At 44.7% G+C, this 21,288-nt stretch overlaps 1 protein-coding gene across 2 annotated transcripts in view; it reads right to left on the bottom strand.

The window, feature by feature from the left end:
* The window catches only part of SPTBN5 (spectrin beta, non-erythrocytic 5), a 2,054,098-nt gene that overhangs the window by 1,852,420 nt on the left and 180,390 nt on the right, over positions 1-21,288 (bottom strand). For both annotated transcript variants that reach the window (XM_078659643.1, XM_078659644.1), the window contains exons 9-10: positions 10,360-10,592; positions 8,664-8,817 (exon numbers count right to left, since the gene is read on the bottom strand). In XM_078659643.1, coding sequence (XP_078515769.1) covers positions 8,664-8,817; positions 10,360-10,592 — 387 coding nt within the window. The remainder of the gene's footprint in view (positions 1-8,663; positions 8,818-10,359; positions 10,593-21,288) is intronic.

Raw genomic sequence — 21,288 nt, 5'->3', positions numbered from 1 at the left:
GGAGCTGTGGTGACAGGGATACGTGATGCTCGGTTGGAGGGATCTCTGTTGATGGTCAGTCGACCATTTCTAGGCCACTGTACCTATTGTATAACGGGATGTTATGCCATGGATCCCACTGGGATTGACCTCTGAATGGGGGCCATTGCGTGTGGGGTTTTCTATCGTCCCATCGTCCACCCTGGTGGCGTTGTCTTACTGTGTGCCAGGAATAGTCTGGCTCATATATGTTAGGGGGAGCATGGTATCTAGGGTTTGGTAGGTCGTCCTGCCTGGGGAATGGAACAGACCAGGGAGGCTCCTGCTCCTGTATGAAGCGGTCCACTTGCCTAAAAGGATAAAAAAAGGAAAGTGACTTGATCTTAATTCCTCCATTTGAGGTGATATCTTCCCACGCGCAGACATAGTCCGCTATGCGTGGGTCCTCAAAAGTGATCGTTATACAATCCCCGGGAATGGTTTTTCTAGTACTGCCCACCCACGGTACCCTTGCTACGGATCTAATTCTTCCGTGCCAGGTAGATGGAATCGGGCGGTTGGTCTGGAGCCAATGCTGGGCCTTATTTTTTAAGGACCAAGCCGGTTCCGAATTGAGATCTGTTAATTCGGGTACACCGGCCATAACCACCACGTACGGTGAGGCCTCAGGAGGGAAATCTGCTGGGAGTCGTGAAGGGCCAGGATTCCTTGCAGTATTTCTCCTGGGCCTATCCGAGGGGGTTTTTGGTGGTGGGACTGAGGGGACTAAAGTTTTTGTTGTTGATTTATGTACATTTTTGCCAGGAATTTTGTTAGCGAAGCTGCTGGGTGCGACCGGGGTGGCTGCAGTTGTAGGTGTCGCACCTGAGGAGGTTAAAGTGATTACCTGTTGCAAGTTATTAGTAGTACTCAGAGCAGCAGCAGTTTTTGATGTTTCAGTCGAATTTAAGGTGTTCTTATTGGCGGGCACATTTGGAATAGTTATCCGGAGAGTCTTTTGTTGCGGATTGGGCAAAGATGGATTAGCGTTAACTGAGTTGGTAATAGTTAATTTATTAATGTTATTTCCTCCTGTTTTTTGTGAGCATGATGAGAAAGTTGGTTGTTGGATTTTTAGGAGTTTTGAGATTTGTGACTCTAGAATTACTAATCGGTGTTCTAAGGGTTGGAGTGCCTGTTTAACTATGCTGGCTATGCTGGACAGTGTTAATTCCTGGGCCTCCATAACACTCAAGTCCACTTGGGCTTGTGTGTGAAGGTGAAGGTCCAAGACTTTTGGAGTGGATGGTTCCTTTTCTGACTGATGGTCTGATGCTAAAATCTCTATTTGTACCAATCTATCGTCTTGATTTTGTGGGATGCTGGATGGCAGCACCAGGCTTCTTGGTGTAATAGGATTTCTGGGCGCCCTTTTCTTACTAATAGCTCCCTCCCTCCTACCCCTTTCTATTCTTTTGTCTGTGGAGGAAGTTTGTGGAGAGGTTACAGGAAGTAATTCTGGTGTTTTTTCTAAATCGAAGCTGAGCTGGGAGTCCGCAAGCTGGGATACTGACAGGTCTACTGTGTTTGGCAAGCTGCGTCTCTCTCGAGTTGGCACTACCTCCGCGTTTGAAGCTCCTAGTACTGGGGATCTGGCTTGCGCCAGAATACCTAGTGAGGATCTTTTGGCAAATGCCAGATCTAAAGAAACCCTTTCTTCCATCATTGAAATACTCTGATCTATAAATGTATTAGCCTTCGTTAGGAAGTCTTCCATAGGGCCAAGCAATTTACCCACTGAGCTAGGGGTTTTAGTTTTAATTTTGGATCCTCTCGTAAGCACCATTATTATTCTTATTGGGCTATGAGTCGGAAGGGGTTCTTCAAGTAGTGATAAGTTGGGGATGTCCCGATGAAGATATCAGAGGGGTGGCCCAGTCCAGTCTCTACCAGCCTCTAACGGCCTCAACGGCCCGCTCTTTGCCCGGTCTTCGCCCCGGGCTCTGTCCCGCGCGCGTCCCGCGTCGCGGAGGAAGTGATGGCAGTGAAATACGTGTAGGCGGTAGGCGCGGCCGCCGGGGGAAGAGGCACCAGCTGGGCTGACTCTGGAATGCTGGTCCTCGCAGTCCCCCGGTCGGTGCGCTCCGCAGTAGAGATTGCCTCTAAGCCTCAACCCACCGGACTCCAGCTGGGAGCGATGACCAGTCTTGCCGATTGCAAGACGCGCTCACACCAGCGAGTCCGCTGCAGTGGGGAGGCTCGGTTCCCAGAACAGTTTCAGGCGGAGTAGAGTATGTCCGTGGCAGGCAAAGGAGCAGAGAAAACGCTGTGAGCGGCACCCGCGGAGCGGGTGGCGCGAAAGGTAATGAGGCGGAAAGCGGTGGGCGCGGCCGCCGGGGGAAGAGGCACCAGCTGGGCTGACTCTGGAATGCTGGTCCTCGCAGTCCCCCGGTCGGTGCGCTCCGCAGTAGAGATTGCCTCTAAGCCTCAACCCACCGGACTCCAGCTGGGAGCGATGACCAGTCTTGCCGATTGCAAGACGCGCTCACACCAGCGAGTCCGCTGCAGTGGGGAGGCTCGGTTCCCAGAACAGTTTCAGGCGGAGTAGAGTATGTCCGTGGCAGGCAAAGGAGCAGAGAAAACGCTGTGAGCGGCACCCGCGGAGCGGGTGGCGCGAAAGGTAATGAGGCGGAAAGCGGTGGGCGCGGCCGCCGGGGGAAGAGGCACCAGCTGGGCTGACTCTGGAATGCTGGTCCTCGCAGTCCCCCGGTCGGTGCGCTCCGCAGTAGAGATTGCCTCTAAGCCTCAACCCACCGGACTCCAGCTGGGAGCGATGACCAGTCTTGCCGATTGCAAGACGCGCTCACACCAGCGAGTCCGCTGCAGTGGGGAGGCTCGGTTCCCAGAACAGTTTCAGGCGGAGTAGAGTATGTCCGTGGCAGGCAAAGGAGCAGAGAAAACGCTGTGAGCGGCACCCGCGGAGCGGGTGGCGCGAAAGGTAATGAGGCGGAAAGCGGTGGGCGCGGCCGCCGGGGGAAGAGGCACCAGCTGGGCTGACTCTGGAATGCTGGTCCTCGCAGTCCCCCGGTCGGTGCGCTCCGCAGTAGAGATTGCCTCTAAGCCTCAACCCACCGGACTCCAGCTGGGAGCGATGACCAGTCTTGCCGATTGCAAGACGCGCTCACACCAGCGAGTCCGCTGCAGTGGGGAGGCTCGGTTCCCAGAACAGTTTCAGGCGGAGTAGAGTATGTCCGTGGCAGGCAAAGGAGCAGAGAAAACGCTGTGAGCGGCATGTATTTTCATATGCCCTAACAGTTTTTACTGTGGAAAGGCTAGTAGCCTCATTCACAAGTACATGGTTACAGGCTGACAACTCTGCTGTGCTAACTTCTGAATGGGGCTGCTAAAATTGGTACTTTAAGGTATCGAATTAATTGTTGAATTAAACCCTACTTGATGCCCAAGTTTAATTTCATGTAACTTGTAAGTATATGTAACTTTAAAAAATGTGCCACTCTGTTGCCCAGGTTTTCCAGTGGTCATTCGCATATGTGTTCATGACTCCCAGGAGTGGGAACAATAGAGGACTGCAGTCAGAAGAGAATTCATCTTCCCTGGCAGGAAGCCATACAGGGTGTGCGCCCAAATGAATAGCTTCAAAGGGGAAGCCGCCTTTGAATGTAAAACAGGGAGTACACATGAGCGGGGCTATACTTTTGTTCAGGTAGACGAGCTGGCGTCAGGGATAGGGTGGGAAAAGTAGTTGCCAAGCTCTAGCCACACCTCTGGTGCACGCTACCATGCCAGACACACCTAGAGAGGGGTTCAGCCATATTGGGAGTTGACATTATAGTGCACTCTGCGGTAGTTAGTTGCTACAAGTTGCAGGAAGTCGTCATCAGGTGGGAGGGAGCCTGGTAGGCCATTGGCTAGTAACCACTGCATCCCCTAGGGGACTTCCTGGGCCTAAATATGGCACTCATGGCACCCAGACCTCAGATTACATCTGACTGTAGAGAGGACTGAAGAAGGACTGCCCTGATGTTCCCTGGACCATAAAGATAGCAAAGAGAGGTCTGTGCCTGTGGTGCCTGGCTCGTGGAAAAGTCCAGGGCCCTAGATAGAAAAGGTGGAACCCCAAGCGCTATGTGTCTGACTGCCTCTTACAGCACCAGTAAGTGAACAAAGGGCAAAGGAAGCCTGTAAGTCAAAAGGGACCAAGGGCAGCATAGTGTTATTAGATACAGTGGTCCCTATCAAGGAAAATACGCAGTCATAATCACAAAACTACAATCAGAGTTGTGTATGTCAATATCAAATGGATTTTTTAAAATGTATTCACACATTTAATCAACATTAAAAAGCATATAGTATAATGCAGTGAGCAGAAAGTGACGGGGTCACGGACATCAACAGATTTCCAAACCTCAGGCATATATTTGCAGAGTGACTTTTTAGTGATACATAATTTGCACCAGTCACAATGAGGAAAACATCTTATGTTCCACATTAATCATGAGCAAAAGGTTGGAGTCAAGATGTGGTTGTCAACGACGTTTCGATCCCCAACTGCGGTCATGGGTTCATCATCAGGACGGAAAAATCTGAATGCCTCTGGTCCAAGCTCAGGACCGCGAGGTAGGGGGTGAGTGACAGAACGATGTCCTGCCCACAGAGTCACAAGAACACAGTCCGCGAAGGGGCGGTTGAGTTGCCAAGGTGTCCCGGGTGTAGCAGGGTCGGAGGAGTGGGAGAACAATGTCTCACCCATAGTATTCTTCTGGGGTTGTTCGGAATTGAGCGGAAGATTGGGGAATCCTCAGAGCTCCTAAGGTTCGTGATGATAGAATCAATGCTGTGAATCCGGGAGTGAAGGACTGCACTTTCTGCTCACTGCATTATACTATATGCTTTTTCGTGTTTATTAAATGTGTAAATAAATGGAAAAAAATATTTTTGGATGTTGACATACATAACTCCTATTGTAGTTTTGTGATTATGACTGCATATTTTCCGTGATAGGGACCACTGTCTCTAATAACACTCTGTTACAGCACCAGGGCCCCAGATGGTGAAAAAGCACGTTCTGGCTAGTCAGCCATAATCACCTGACTCCCACTGACTGCCAACGTGCAGCAAGGGAGACTGAAAGTCAATGTTCAAAACTTGCACCGAAGTCTGCTGGCCCTAGAAGAGTCGCTGAAGTGCAGTCTGGTCAACCAAGACAGACACTGGCCTTTGCCAAAAGAACTACTGATTTTGCTGAGACCAGAGACCAGTAGTTCAGTGGCAATTGGACTTTCCCTAGACCTAAGAACTTCGAGGGACACCAACCCCTGTGGCCAAAGGAAACCCACCTGGACTGTGGACCATGGAGTAGTCCCAAGAGGACCCTTGTCAACCGGTGGTTCGCCCATAGAGCCTGGAACTGGACTTGAGACTGCTTTGTTGACAAGGTTACTATCCTAGAAATTCTTACAGGTCCATTTGACCTCCTACCTGTTAGAGTTGATTGCCAAAGCGGGCTGGAGTACCCAAATGCATAATTTCGAACACTTATGGTTACTAATGCTTGTTGGAATTTTGAGCAATTTACGCTTTACTTAAAAATCTATATCTCTGGAATCCTTCAGTGGATTTAGTTCATTTTGGTGTTTAAAAAATCCTAAAAGTAAGATTTATTTGTATACATCGATGTTGGATCTCTTTCATGCTGGGTGACTTTCGTATTTCATAATGTTGGTACTCCCCATAAATCTTTTACACTTGTTCCTTTGTTTAAGCTTGACTGCTCGAGGCCACAGCTACCCAGGGTTGAGCTAAAGGTGTCATACACAAGACTGAGTGGACCCAATATGGTGTTGTGAGTGTATTACACCGTGAGGTCTCACAATCTCACCATATAATACACCACTTTCCTTACATGGGGCACTTATTTGGGCAGGTGATTTTAATAATTTGATAGATCCACTTCTAAATAGATTGGGGGCTGCACAACATCCTGATCATAAATCTACATCATACGTAAGTGATATTTTAACTACGCATGATATTTGGCATACTAGGCATCCCGAGACTTTGGAAAGCATCTGCGTATGCAGTGCACATAATTCCTGGTCGAGACTCAATGATAGGTTGGTAACTAAAACTGTCAGGGCTTACACTGCACAAATCATACATACACCCTGAACACTACTGGACCCTGCCCCAGTCCAATCCTGATGCACAGCATAAAGCATTTTTCTAAAGGCTGCTCTGAGCCACCAATTAGACCCACACTTAATATAGTGGTCGTCGACATCACTGAGGCATTCGACTCCTTAGAATGGTGGTACCTCTTCACACTATTGCAGTGACTTGGATCTGATTGGAATTTCATTGGCTGGATCCAGCTGTGGTACAAAAAATGTTTGCTACATATCAGATAGAATGGGTTAATCTCGGACTCCATACCTCTATCAAGGGGGATCAGGCAGGGAAGTCCACTCTTCCCCATATTAATTGTGATTTCAAAGGAACCTATAGTACCAGAATAAAAGAATACTATTCGCAAAGGACTTACTTTTAGGGTCCAGCACCTTATTGTATCTCTGTATGCTGATGATGTTACACTTAGAGATCCCCCAACTAATACTTTACCTATTTCAGAATTTATCAGGCATAGCTATGAATTGGTATAAAATAGTTATTTTCCCACTCTCTCTGCAGTCACTGTGTACCCGGTCGACTATCTTTTGAAGTGGTGTGACGTGTTGCTTACATATCGTAGGATCCAGGTTAGCAGTGGCATTGATTTGTTCATGAATATACCCATACCCTTTCTCAGCATGTTTCCAAAAGAATGAAGCTCTGAATGATCAAATTAGCGTGGGCAGACAAGCAACCTTGAATGCAGTGGAAAATATTGAATCTCCGTTTGAACAAGGTGGTCTTGCGGTTCTAGACTTTGAGCTATTTTATTTATGAGCTCAAGGTCATTTTGCACACTTTTTCACATTCCACATCTTTTAACTAAGCACTTCCATAGAATTTGGTGTGGTAAGTCCGACTCCACATAGTACAGCTCTTTGCTTGCCCATAACTAGACCTACCATTGAAGTGAACACTGTTAAGAGTAGGGTTTGGGCTTGGGATAAGCTTAGGAACCGAGCTCATTTAACCAAAATATATGGCCCTAGAATACCACTTATTGATAACCCCAGTCTTTCCTGTCCTGTGAGCCAAAAGCAAGTAAGCAGCTGGCATTATCGAAGTTGCTTACGTTGGAAGACTTGTATCCCTCAGACTGGCTTTCACCTGCTAACTGCTACCCAAGAGACTTCTGACCACACTCCTACTGGTACTTTGGACGCAGTGAATACTGTAGCTCTTACAATCCCCTCTTTCCTCCTCCTCCCCACTCATTACCATCCCTGCCGTTTCTGACTGACACTACATCTCAACGCAAGTTATTATCCTGGCTATACAACACATCATTGAGGCAGGCTCCAATCTATACCACACAGTTAAAGAAACATGGTCTGTAGAAGTTGAGAAGATGGTGACCCTCGAGCAATGGAAATGTTGTTGTTCTTTGATCAGGGACCGCTCCCTCAACTGTACGCTGTGATTGATACACGTTAAATGTTTGAGTAGATTAAATTAAAGTCCTGTAACATTGTATGAATTGGACCTCAGGGCCAACTCCAACTGTAGGGAATGCAAAGCATGTAATGCCGGTTGCCTTCATTTGGCTTGACTTTGCCTGAAGGTTGATGATTATTTGGAGGAGATATTTAGGGCTCTAACTGAAGTGATGGAAGTCTCCATCCCAAATACCCCTCTCTTTGCCCTCTAAGGATATGTTAAAGACATTCATGCTTCTGTTAGAAGGTTCACTGCCTTGATTATATGTCGATCTATTTGAAAGAATTAATGTATTGCAATGAACAATTGGGCAGCTAACTGATCCCTGCTCAGTCTATATATTCATTTTTCTGAGCCTCCTTTTTGGTGTGCGTTCTACTGTGCTCAGAGTCAGCTCTAGAAACTGAAGACAGTGCTGATGCACCTCCAGGGTCATAGCTTACCATGCAGTGTCCAATATGGATCATCAGGTTTTTGCTACAGTTAACTGGTTATGAGTATTACTGTGCTGCTACATACACACTAACAACACTACTTAAGAGGTCAGCTGGATGCATTCAAATATTTTATGATGACCTGGGGGTAATCGTCTTGGGTGCTGTTGACAATGTTTTTGACAATGGTGCTTTCTATACGGGGTGGGTATTGTTTCTTTCTCCGTATCCATCATGACCACCTCAACTCTGATCCAAATAAGGGAAGGGCTGAGTACACACCTCTTCTCCCTTCGTGGAACACTACATCATGGCGCAGTAGCAGTTGACTATCACTATCTGAACTCATTTACTCCCTCAGTTGTTCACTTGACCCTGGAAATCACTCCCCTACCCTTTTGGCTAAGTTTGCACTGCCAAAATCATGCACACATGTATAGTGCAAAATGACATTGGGAGACGTCATTCTAAAAACAATTATAATAACTTTGGACCTGAGCAGTCTTAGAAGTGTGACCCAGATTATTCTCAAAACTGTTTCCACAGTCATTGATGCTCAGACATGCGGGTTAAGGACTACTACTCTTCTTAGGCATGAAGGAATTGAAACTAGAGTGAAACGTAAGATTAAATTCAGAGCAGTACCTTATGTTTCTTGATGGAGGCCAAGATCTGGCTATGGTCTTTTCCCAGTGTGGCCAGCCTTACCAGCTGCCACTTCTCATGTATCCATGACTCCTCTTCCCCACAGTCACGGAAAAACTCAAAGCGCTTCAAGGTTTCCTGGAGATGAGACCGGCTGTGCCAAGAGAGTAGACATTGTATCACATTTATTAGATAACAAGAATTGGTGAAAAGATGTAATTTATTTAAATTACACATTGTTTTAGTCATCAGAACGCAAAAAATGGTTGCAAACTGCACACTGACTCTTTGCGACCTTTGGAGTTTTGCCATTCAACCTATGCCTTAATAGGTTGCATCACAAAATCTCCATTCACAGAGGGATGCAGCAGCATCACACAATGATTGAAGGTAACTATTTGTGACACTGTGTGTAAGGCTACAAACACAGAAATGATGGCCTGCAAGGACAGTGGACCACCGTATGTACATTCCCTTAAAAGAACCCGTTCTACATTTTTTGTTTAGGAACACACAGGGGGCAGAAGGCATTGGTCCCAAGAACTAATCCCAGTACCCCTTCCCCTGAATTTTCCACACACAATTCCCAAAAGGGGAAGCTGACCAATATGCACAGCTTCTTCTTCGCAAGTCTCTTACTACCTCCTTTGAGAAGTCAGTAACAAATCAATTGTTTGCGAGTGCAATTGCAGTTACAAACCATTGTTGCAAATTATTGCAAATCACAATTCGGAGCAGATAATTCTGTCACGTCTCTTCATAATTGCAAATCAGAATTCGTCAGTATACCGACTTTGCAAATTAGAAAGACTTTTCTGAAATTTAAATTTTTTAGTAAGTCCAAAAATGTATTTCTGTGGTACCAAACCTTGTGATTTTGCAAACGGCATGGTTTGCGATGGTAAAATAATTTAGTACATCAGGCCTGCCCCACACTTCTAAATGGCACTAAAGATGGATAAACATCTATACCATCAACATCACACACTTTCTTGTAATTTGATGTGATTGTTTTTAGGTCGATAGTCTAGTTTCCTCTGTTTCTCTTGTAGCTTGTAACAAGTGAAACACTAACAGCCCCTTCCCTTAAATGTCTAGCTATTTTTCCTGCTTCCATGAGCCTCTAGCACCATTCCAACCAGCTCTCTTTGTATTTTCATCTGTTTGGAAGCTGCACTCTCCCAACATCCTCCCTGGATATTATGAGTGGGAGTGGGCAAATTTGGCATAATTACTCAAAATACAGCAAAATTACACTAAATTACATAGAATACGCAAGGAGCGTAACCCAGCATTTAGTGCTATTTTCTTAGTGCACAATGATCCTTTCGTCCAAAATGAACCTGAGGGTGCATTTTGTACTAAGATAATAGGGGTAAATGTAATAGAACACAAACAGCAGCACCTGCTCACACACTCTGTCCATGTGCTATGCGTTAGAGATTAATTTTTTTCACCAAATTACTCTAAAAAATACTTGAGCGGGCCTAATCACATACTTATCAGTAATTTCGCATCAAAAGAGTAACACAAAATTTGTGAGATTCATCCTATTACTCAGAATTAATTAAAAATTTGCCCTGGGCTCAGTTTTTTTGGTTCGACCATTTGGCACTTAATAATTAACCTGATATATTAATGGTGTTCAATGAACATTGTTTTAGGAGGGGTTGTTGTAGGATGGACTTTCACTTACCGTAATTTGCAGAGATCTACCAGGGTCTGATAGTCCTGGTTGAGTTTCCGTACTCTGGACTGCAGCAGCTCTGGCTTGGCATTCTTGGCCTTGGTGACCTCTGTTGCTTGATGGGAAGTGTGCCGCACCAGGTCTCCGTGGGAAGAGATCTGGGCTTCAGCCAGACTGTGCTTCTGTAGTAAATCTTCAACTTCCAGAAGTTGTTTCCCATAATCTCTGGAACTCACCAGGTCCTGAAACGAAGGGAACAAATCATACAGCATGTTTTCCCAGTCCAGATGACCCACCTCCAGCCTGATATCCAGACATTTATTTTATCCGATCAAATGAATACTGGCATTTGCTGGCTCACTGAGACATCAAGTAATCGATGATTCCTGTGATAAAAAGCCTCCATTTAACAACCCACAGTCAGAAAATACCAATAGCGACAGGAATATCTGGAACATCTCCATCTCAACCAGAATTTTGGACTATGCTGACTACAACAAAGTGCAAAACTTAAACCATAAATGGGCTACAGACCCTTCTAAAGTACAGAATTTCTCTTGATGTTCATATAGGACTATCACAACATTGAAGAGAGCAATGACAAAGCATCAGCATTCAATTGTCAGTACAAAGGGTTTATGTGGACTTGTGGATTTGCCTCTTGGACTTGGACTGGTTGCCATAGAATCTGTATTGGAACACCTAGAGAGTTATGAGAGAAGGGTCTTTAGAAGCTGAGATGTCAGGATCATCACTGGTGGAGGTTGCTACAGTTAGTTCACCACTATTACGCCCCTCACCATAGTTATTTTGCTTCTCTTCTTGGTTCTCTCGCTTCTTTATCTGACCTTTGAACTGCCCTCTGCATTACAATTAGGTATTGTTTTGCTGACCGGTTGCCTGGACCTTGAAGTCCTCGCTGGATTCCAATTTGGTTGTGTTTTCTGAGCGGTTCGGGAACGCTGACTTGTTTCAGGATTACATTTTAGTATTGGTTGCTCTGCTTGCTCTCCCATTCCTTCCTGAATTTCAGGTTCGTCTTCAAACTGGGATTCTACCGTTGATATGATTTGCTTTCTTTGACGGAGGCTTAGGCTCCCTGCAGCACACCACTACAAAATCAGTAAGCATTATCACCAATACCTTCTTTTCTAAGATCATTTCAATGTTTATACAACACAGTAAAACCTTGTTTGCTTTTCATATCATTTATATATTTCTGGCATTCATGTTTGAAAATGATATTCTGAATCCCACTGCAGTACGAGAGACGTGGTTGACAAGATCACAACATTCCAGATGTCTCTTGCTTTTCTCATTCTCATTCCCCCTTTCCTTCAGGGTTTAGTTCTGCTGCTTGTGCGCATGCATGCACAATTGGAGCTATGTTCTGGGGAGGATTGTCTTCACACTCAATCAAGTCCCATACATCCTGACATTAGTCTTCTTTACTTGCCACCTGCCTTTGAATCTGCCAAACCCTCCATTAAGATTTAAAGGCAAAAATTGGAAACTAAGATCCCTGCCTTAGGATTGCTCCAAATCTTTCGACTCAAACAGATCCAAATTTCTTTGTAGGGTCCCACAGGACTAACCCTGTCCGCTCTCTTGTTAAACATCTACAGTATACATCTCAAAGCGCTCACCCTCTCTTTTGGCGCTGCATGCCACAGAGGCTTCGGATTAGGCTGTTCTTTCTCCACTTTATTCATTCCAGCAGCCATCAGTAGTTAATAACATAAGCAAAAACTACATTTCCCACAATGCTACAGGAAATTGAAAGAGAAAAAGTCCAACAATAATGTCCAATACTGAAGCAGGACATCCAATGACTCCCCCCGAGGACGCTCTACCTTCCTCTTTATTCGCTGCTCCAGCAGCATCAAGATAAGTGCCTCGTTTTCTCTTACTGGTTTACTGTTTTGAATGACTTGTAAATAGAGAAGATTGTGTGCATTGCCTATGCACGAGTGTTTTTATGACTGGTGAACTCGTTTAACTCTGTCCCTATATTCTCGCTGCAATTTCACTTCTTTAGCAGCCGCGGGAGCGTCTCGCGCTTCCTTCGCGGCCGTTCCGATTCCTGAGAGGCTCTTGGATCGGTGCAGCTCTCCAGCTGCTAGGGGACGGAGCGTCTCATTTCCACACGAGTAACAGACGCTGAGAGAGTCGTGCGGCTGTTCTCTTCCGTTGCACACATGGGGGGACGATTTGTTTAAATTAGCGTTTTAAACACTTGGCGCCAGTTCTCGAGAGCCCCTGTCTGGAGCTGGATACCCGTGACATGGGTAAGGTTATTAAACAGTACCAAGGGACCAGCAGAGGCAGGATAACACCCTCATTAATAGGGAGCAGTGATCCCAGGGCTCAATCCTACATTAATACCCTAAGGGTCTCTAATAATACAGGGTAATCCCCCTACATTATCCCCTTTGTCTGACTATAGTCCTCATTATTTAAAGGATTAAGGAGGGCTTTTATGATTATTATGAGGAGGAGGTTAAATACCTGCCCATTGATGACCACTTCTGCCATGTTATAGAAACCTCCATTCTCAAGGCAGTCTCAAAAGTGGTAGCGCCCTTGGAGAGGAAAACAAATTAGTTTCAGGTCCAGTGCCTAAAACCCCTCGAACCAAGGGAAGACCTGTCTGGGGCTCAGAACCCCCTACCTCCAAGGCAGCCCTCCACCACCGCCTTAGAGTCCAAAAGGAAGCGCGTTGAAGAAGCTTTCGCACGTTTAAAGAAAGCTTTTATGGATACCCAGCCCCCCTCAACCCCCACTCAACCCTCAGAGGATCTGACGGGGCCCTCAGGATACCCCGATACTTTACCTACAGCGGATCTGGACGAGTCCCCCCAGACCTCAGATGGAGATGGTGACTCGGGCAGGCCATGGCACCCAGCAAAGGTGGATCAGACTACAGACCTGATGCAGGGAGCGATATGATGAACCCTGATAACCTCTTATTCCTAAGGTCACCGGAATGGGTTCTGGCCCCTAAGGTAGCAGCATATATGGCTGCCAAACTTCGTAAACCTCTCGGCAAGGAGGTTAGAAGCTGCCTACAAGCGGAATACCCGAGATGGGCCCTGGAGGGAAAAGTCACGCTCACAACGGAAGTGGACCCTAAGATGGCCACGTTCCTGGCCAAATTTATCCATGAACCTAAGAAGGGCAGTGATCGTTCATGAAGGGCGTGCCAGGATAAATTGCCAGGATAAACTCCTTCACACTACAGCCCCCCTGGCAAAGATATTAGATAGGGCAGAGGACGCCAACTCCTCAGGCACGCTTATCTTCCAAGAGACCCTCTTTAGCTGGGCGCAGACAGCAGTCATTTTTCTAGGGAATGCGAATGCAGCAATTTCTATGGAACGTCGCATATCGTTGCTGATCAAAAAAGATCCTACATTAGGGAAACTGGTCACCTCGGAGGCCGGACCGGTGGCGGAGGGCAATCTCTTTGGAGATCCCTTTGTGAATGAATTGGGTAAATTTGTTAATACGTTCAACTCCCTTGACAAGGCCCAAACGTCTATAAAAAGCATCTTCACCCTGCGTATTTTTGCGCCACCGGTCATGGCAGGGGGCGCTTGACCGACCGTCCCTACAATCAAGCCTCCTACAAGGCTGCAGAATTACATAGAGGACAGTGGCAGGACCCCAATAAGTTTGGGAACTTCTACCCTACCAGATAGTACCCACGCTGCAAGCGCGGTAGAGGAAGAGGAAACGGATCCTACAAAAATCAACAAGGTAAGAGTTCAAAGGTCGGGGATATAAAAATTCGGGGGCAGACTGCAATTGTTTACTCACAATTGGGCCTTTTTAACCTCGGACACCTGGGTCTTACGGACAGTACAATGCTTCCAGATAGAGTTTTTAGAGAACCCTACTCAACTGGTTTGCCCAAGACCCCTCTCCTTCCTGAGGGAACAGATGGAATTAATAGACAGGGAGGTTTCAGATCTCTTGTAAAAAAGGGCCAGTGTAACCTCAACCCTCCACCCACGGGATTTCCTCACCAACATCTTCCTGGTGGAGAAGCGGGATGGGGGCTATCGCCAAGTGATCAACCTAAAAAAGTTCAATGGGTAGCTCACCTATCACCACTTCAAAATGGAAGGTATCCATCTCCTCAGGGACCTTCTCCAGGGTCTGGACTGAATGGTCCGGTTGGATCTCAAGGTCGCGTGCCTTACGATCCCAATCTTTCCCCCTCACAGATGTTTTCTTCAGTTCCAGTGGAACTCTCAGATATTCGAATTCTCCTCCCTCCCATTCGGTCTATCCTCTGCTCCGTGGTGTTTCACCAAGGTGATGAAACCGGTGGTGGAGCGCCTCAGATCGGAGAGGGTCAGACTGATAATCTATCTGGACGATATCCTCATAATGAACCAGTGTCCTCGACGCTTGGTCACCCTGCTGCACCAAACAATAAACCTGTTAGAATCCCTGGGGCTTGTGGTCAACAAATCCAAGTCAGATCTCAACCCCTCTCAGAAAATGCAATTCCTGGGCTTCATGGTAGTCAACGCAACTATGAGTCTTCCTTCTCGCAAATTGGCCAAGATAATCCACAATATCTCTTCGCCAACTGGAATTAATGGCAGGGTCCTTCGCGGTGAACTGTTGGACCAGGGACAACTCCCAATGTTGTGTCCTACTCAAGGTGGACAATGTGGCAGCGATCCAATACATCAATCATCTAGGGGGAACATGATCCAAAGCCCTATCGGATCTGGCACAAGATCTCTTTGAATACTGTTTGTCCAACCAGATATCACTATCAGCGGAACACCTTCCCGGAACGTCCAAACAGGTTGCGGACTGGTACTCCCGCCATTGGAAGGACTCCAGTCTTTGGAAACTTCACCCCAAAGTATTCCAAGAACTCCAATCTCGCTGGGGCCCCTTCTCGATATCTCTTTTTGCCTCCTGGCTGGATGCCCACCTGGAGAGGTATTACAGTTGGCGCCCGGCCCGAAGCGATGGCGGTGGATGCATTCCTTCAGGACCGGAGTGCTGGGCAGGGTTACGTTTTCCCCCCTTCGTGATGATAATGAGGGTGTCATCCCAAGTGAGGAGACAGCAAGTGGATCTAGTGGTGATCACCCCAATCTGGAGGTCACAAGCCAGGTTTCCAGTTCTGATGGAACTTTTTGGGGGATTTTCCAATCTGTCTACCCCAATTTCAGAATCACCTCTGAGATCCTCAAGGGAATCCCCTTCTCCTCATTCTCAAGGGCAGTCTTCACCTGATGGCCTGGCGGGTTACAGGCATTGCTGGAAAGTGCCAGGCCTTTCGGCAGACGCTGCCTCGTTACTCACAAAGTCTTGGGCAGAGAGCACTAACAAGAGCTACCGCTCCGCCTGGTCTAGAAGGGGAGTTGGTGTCTTCGACAACAGGTGGATCCGATGGGGGCCGATGTTGTTTATGTCCTTAACTTCTTAGCCTCTCTGGCAAAGGAAGGCCTGGCCTACAGGTCAATCAACACATTCCGATCTGCAATATCAGCGGGCCATGTCCCAGTAGATGGTCATCCATTAGGGAAACATCAGCTAGAGTGCAAGCTACTGAGAGGTATCAAGGCTATCCGTACCTCCGGAACCCCTATACTCCGTCCTATGGAATGTTAACAAAGTCTTACATTTGTTTAGTTCATGGCCATTTCAATAAATACCAATCCAGAAAACAGATGTCAGCAAAACTGGCAACTCTTCTATACTTGATATCCTGCTGCAGGGTTTCCGATGTGAGGGCCTTGGATCTCACAGGCAGATTGTTCACTTTGGAAGGAGTTACATTTCATATATCTAGAAGAACCAAATGTAATTTGAAGTCTGTGTCCTATCCCGCCTTTCCTGATGTTTCTAAATTATGTGTGTTCAGGATGCTCAAAGCCTAAGAAGTGGCGTCAGTAGACATAAGCCAACAGGGCGTCAAACATCTGTTTATAGCTCTCACTAAACCACACGGGGCAGTTTCATCTCCTACGAATACGAGATGGGTTCGCACCTCTCAATTCGGAGCTCAATCTGTCCGTGGGGCAATGCGGCTGAATGATATCCTTAACGCTGCAGACTGGTCCTCAGACTCCCGCTTCAAAAGATTCTATTTCAAGCCAGTACTATCACTGGCATCTTTGGTGGTGGACAAGCTTTAAACTAGCCTAATCCGAAGCCTCAGGTCCTGACATGGAATGAAAAATGTCATAGATATCGTAAAGGAAAGTTTCAATTCTATTAAGGACACAGAGGCAAAGATTAACCCACCCGATCATTCAAAGTACCTCCCAGAACACCTACGTATGTGGGGTGAGTGAAATATTTTCAGTTCTCTGATTGTCATTGGTTAATATGATTGTTATCTTGGTTTTGCTGTGGATTAAAAAAAAATCACTGTTGTCTAAGGATGAACATGTTGTTCCCCTACTCCGGACTTACAACATATCCTTTTTTGACTTGGGTATGGACGCCAGTAAACAAGAATAATCTGAAGACTTGCTGGATGTTCTCGCAGGAAGAAAGAGGAGGGTAGAGCTTTGTTGGGAGAAGTCACTGGATATCCTGCTTCAGGATTGAACGTTATTGTTGGACTTTTTCTCTTTCCATTTCCCATAGCATCATGGGAAATGTAGTTTTTGGTTATGTTATTAACTACTGATGGCTGCTGGAATTAATAAAGTGGAGAAAGAACAGCATAATCTTCGCCTCTGAGTCCTTAATAGAATTGAAACTTTCCTTTTCGATAGCTAGGACATTTTTCATTGCTCCAATAAGACTCAAGAATGAATTAAAATATTTAGGCCCACTAGCTGTATTTGGATTTGCATAAACAAATACCTAAAGGAAAAATATAATTTTGCAACTCAAGACCAAGTAAGTATGGCTGCTTTCCATCTTCTCTTTTCTAACACGCTTCTTGCAAGCTCCTTGCAAGCTCCTTAAATCCCACTTTCCTGCAGCACACATGTGGCCCTCTCTGTTGTCTCTCCTGGAACCCGTTTGCGATTTTCCTCCGTCCTCTCACTTCCCTCCAGGAAGCATCATCCTGTACTTGTGTGGTGACACTGTTCGCTGTCTGAAAAACTACAGCAACCTACAACAGGTCCTTGGCAAACTGTGATTCTGTTCACAGATCCAAGCGCCCTGCTCCACCACTAAACACAAGCTAGGCAGCTGCCTAATCGTATTGGAGCAGAAAAAGACTACTGGCCGCCCTTCATCAAATAATATGGTAGGTAACATCATAACTCATTTATTCAATGCAATGCCGTAGCTAACTTGGGGCTTCCTATCCTATGTAGTGTAATATTAGCATTAACCAAAAAAATCTTAGACAACTCAATGGAAGTGTCTCTAACCAAATGAATTCTCACCGCTAGATCTGTCATACTAACCATGTCTCTATTCCTTTTAAGTCAGATCTATCATGACCTCACCTGAACAACAAAACTATCTTAAGTCTGCAACCATAGGCAACAGCCAGTCTCAGCAATTATAGATTTGGAATTGCCAGGGCTGGTGCAACTCCCGGAGATCCTATAGATGGTATTTATTTGACCTTACAGACATGTTCTTACATATAAAACTATAACTAGCAGGCCAAAATTTGAGTAGGACCAGCATTTCCACTTCTGGCTTAGAATTTAAAGAAGTCTAATTTGCTCAGGCATCCTATACATTGTTTCTGAGTTGACCTCACTGGAACACATAATCTGCCAGACATTCAGATGCATAGCTAGTAAAGATCATCAGGTGCTGTGACTCCAGGGCTGAAGTTTGTGAGGGCCCACTGCACCTCAAATATAAGCATTTTTACTATGAAAACAGGGGATGGGGTAGGTTTTCCTGGCATTAGGACCCATAGCTCCTTTGCTACACAGCTGAACAAATTAAAGTATAATGGTGCAGATACTAATATGGTATAACAGGAGGAGTTGCTGGACATTCAAAATATTCCAGTGTTTAATTCTTCCATTCTCAACTACATCCCCCATATTTTGTATCACTGAAGTATTCTGATGTGACCCCTTCCGATTACATAATTAATTTTGTCCTGAGGGCCCTTGTAAATTTAAAATGTAGAATAGTAACATGTTCTCTTGTAAAACAATAATTAAATATATTGGTTAACACATCTACATCATCCCATTCCTTGTGAGAATAGTCTGGTAATGTATTGAAGGGACCATACGGTGAATGATGTCACAGTAGATATCAAAACCCAAGCTGACATCATCAAACAAAATAACAATCTAGAATGTCTATGGCTGGTGATTGTTAGAGATGTAGGACTAGTGTAGTGGTGATGTAATTCTATTGAGAATGTTTTATATGTAATGTGGAAGGTTTATTATGTTACATAGAATGGAGGTGATAAATGTGTTCCTCCAAGTGACCTAAGGAACATCATTGTAAACATGGCTCATAAAGGTCATTTGGGCGTTACAAAAACTTGTATGAGAATTAAATTACATTATTGGTGGCCAGGTTTAGACGCTCAGGTCAGATCAGTTGTGAATAACTGTGAGGAGTGTTAGTTTCAGACAAACATTGGAAAACTTCGGATTCTCCTTTACATCCTACTCAGTTTCCTAGTTTGGCATGGGAAAACGTGGGGTTGGATTTCTCTGGTCCCTAAAATGTTTTACCTGAAGGAATGAGATACCTTATTTTGGCAATGGGCTACTATTCTAAATGGATATACTATAAGTTTGTAGATTCTCCAAATTCAGATAATACCATTTCATTCTTAAAAAGAGTATTTGTATTAGAAGGGGCCCCTCTTGTGCTATTAACAGATAATGGAACACATTTTGTGTCAGAGAAAATGCGTATGTTTTTAGATTTGCAAGACATTAAACATCTCAAAGTAGCACTTTACTCTCCTTCTTCTAATGGGTTAGTGGAACGCGGTAACAAAATTATGAAAGAATGAATTCAAACAGTTACTGCTTCTGGTCTTGATGTGGGAAAGTTTCTGGAAGAAAAAAATTGGAACTATAATATTTCTCCACATTGTACCACTGAGGTCACACCTTTTGAATTATTCAGAGGTAGAAAGGTCCATTCTACTTTATTTCCCTCTTGGTTAGACAAGAAGAATCCAAATGTCATAGAAAAGGGGTATGACAAGGAAAAGTTATCAAACACGGTAAAATAGAAACAAGAACAGATAAAAAAACATTTGTCAAAAGAAATCATTTGAAGAATGTGGAAATTTCAATTGGTGACTGGGTGATGATTAAAAAACCTTTTAGGGTTTCAAAAGGTAATTTTCTCAAGTCTAGTTCAAGTTGTCAAAATTAGCAAAGGTGCTGTGTTTTTGGGTGAGAAAGGTTGGTGGAATTTAAGACAATTGGTAAAAATATCTGAAGATCAGGCCATGTTAGTTAGTAAAGTGAAAAACAAAATAAGTTCAGAAAACTGTGGATGGACACATTGGTTGCAGTCTGAGGACAAGAATAACATTCAAATCCGCAACAATGAAAATTTGGAATCTGTTAGCAATCCATCCATTCCTTCTTGCAGTCGTAGTGGTAGATTTAGGTGAGCACCTGTGAGGTAGAATGAATTCATTACATATTGATTACATTTAATTTGTTGGTTTTATGAAAAAGGGGAAGGGGATGTAGTGGTGATGTAATTCTATTGAGAATGTTTTATATGTAATGTGGAAGGTTTACTATGTAACATAGAATGTAATGCTTTGAATGTAAGAACTGGAGTCCTTTTGAGGCTGGAGTCCGATGAGCTGCTTCAGTTGCTTATCGAGCTCCGGGCTGAAGAGGCGCTCTTTTTGTGGGTGAAATACTCTTAATAAATCTACTCAAATTAAGACACGAAGACTCTTGGATTATTTACAACCAATCTACCACAACTAGGCAAAGAGAATTGATTTTTCCTCTATACAGGATGGCCCCTTTTATTGGTTTTCATTCAATGCTCTTCATAACTAATTGATGGCTTTCTCAGCTATGCAAAGTAAAGTTTTGTACTGTTTTCATAAAAAAAACATGTAGAACATATTGCATACATTTAGTACTGTACGGACATTTGTTGGCTATCACATAGTTCAAAATAACACTTGCCAACAATAAGTGTCCACAGTGAAACACCTAGCACAACACATTAGCTAGAATACCTTTCACACACAACAAAGATATACCTCATAGTCAGCTACATGGCTTCCAATAACACATACCACCAAGAAATGCCACATGCAAACACACAAGCATCCAACATAACACATTAGACAAAAACCCTCTGGCTTATCAAAAAGAGCACAGGTATGCCATATAGTTAACTCTCATGGTGTACCCAACAACACATTCCACCAAGATGCATGACACACAAACATCTAAAATGAACATGAGAGATAGAACACCTACCATAGATCAAACTTAAATCTCTCTCCACCTGCATTGGTATATAGTCAGCTGTCGTGGGTCCCCAACAGTACTTCTGCTACCAAGAAATGCTGCTAATCCAAATACACCCTATCTAATTAGACAGTGTTTTTCACCTAAATCCCCCACACAGAGCTAATATATGGATGGCTTCCACTGCTTTCACTTCACCACTAGCTACCACGTTGTGTCAAATAAAAAATAAATTAACATACTAATTTGTTCACTAACATCAAGGTAAACAAATCAGATACAACATTTTGCACAGAACTAACAGTGCTATCTGATGGCTTCTTACGTCACTAGCCTTTGTGAGACATCATCCATACAGAACAAAACAATACAATGCAATGGCATTGCATCCCACATCTACCTATCTTCAACTTAACTTAAGCACAGATAGATCAACCTCAGTAAGCACAATGGTGACATCTAAAAAAACACAGAAAGCAAACCTTGCATGCATTTATCACAAACACACAATTTAATTCTCAGGCTACAACTCTCTGACATACAACAA

The sequence above is a fragment of the Lissotriton helveticus genome, chromosome 9, assembly GCF_964261635.1.
Source record: "Lissotriton helveticus chromosome 9, aLisHel1.1, whole genome shotgun sequence".
In the NCBI taxonomy this organism is placed as follows: Eukaryota; Metazoa; Chordata; class Amphibia; order Caudata; family Salamandridae; genus Lissotriton; species Lissotriton helveticus.
Note: the sequence above shows the minus strand (reverse complement) of the source record. Positions and strands in the feature narration are given on the sequence as shown.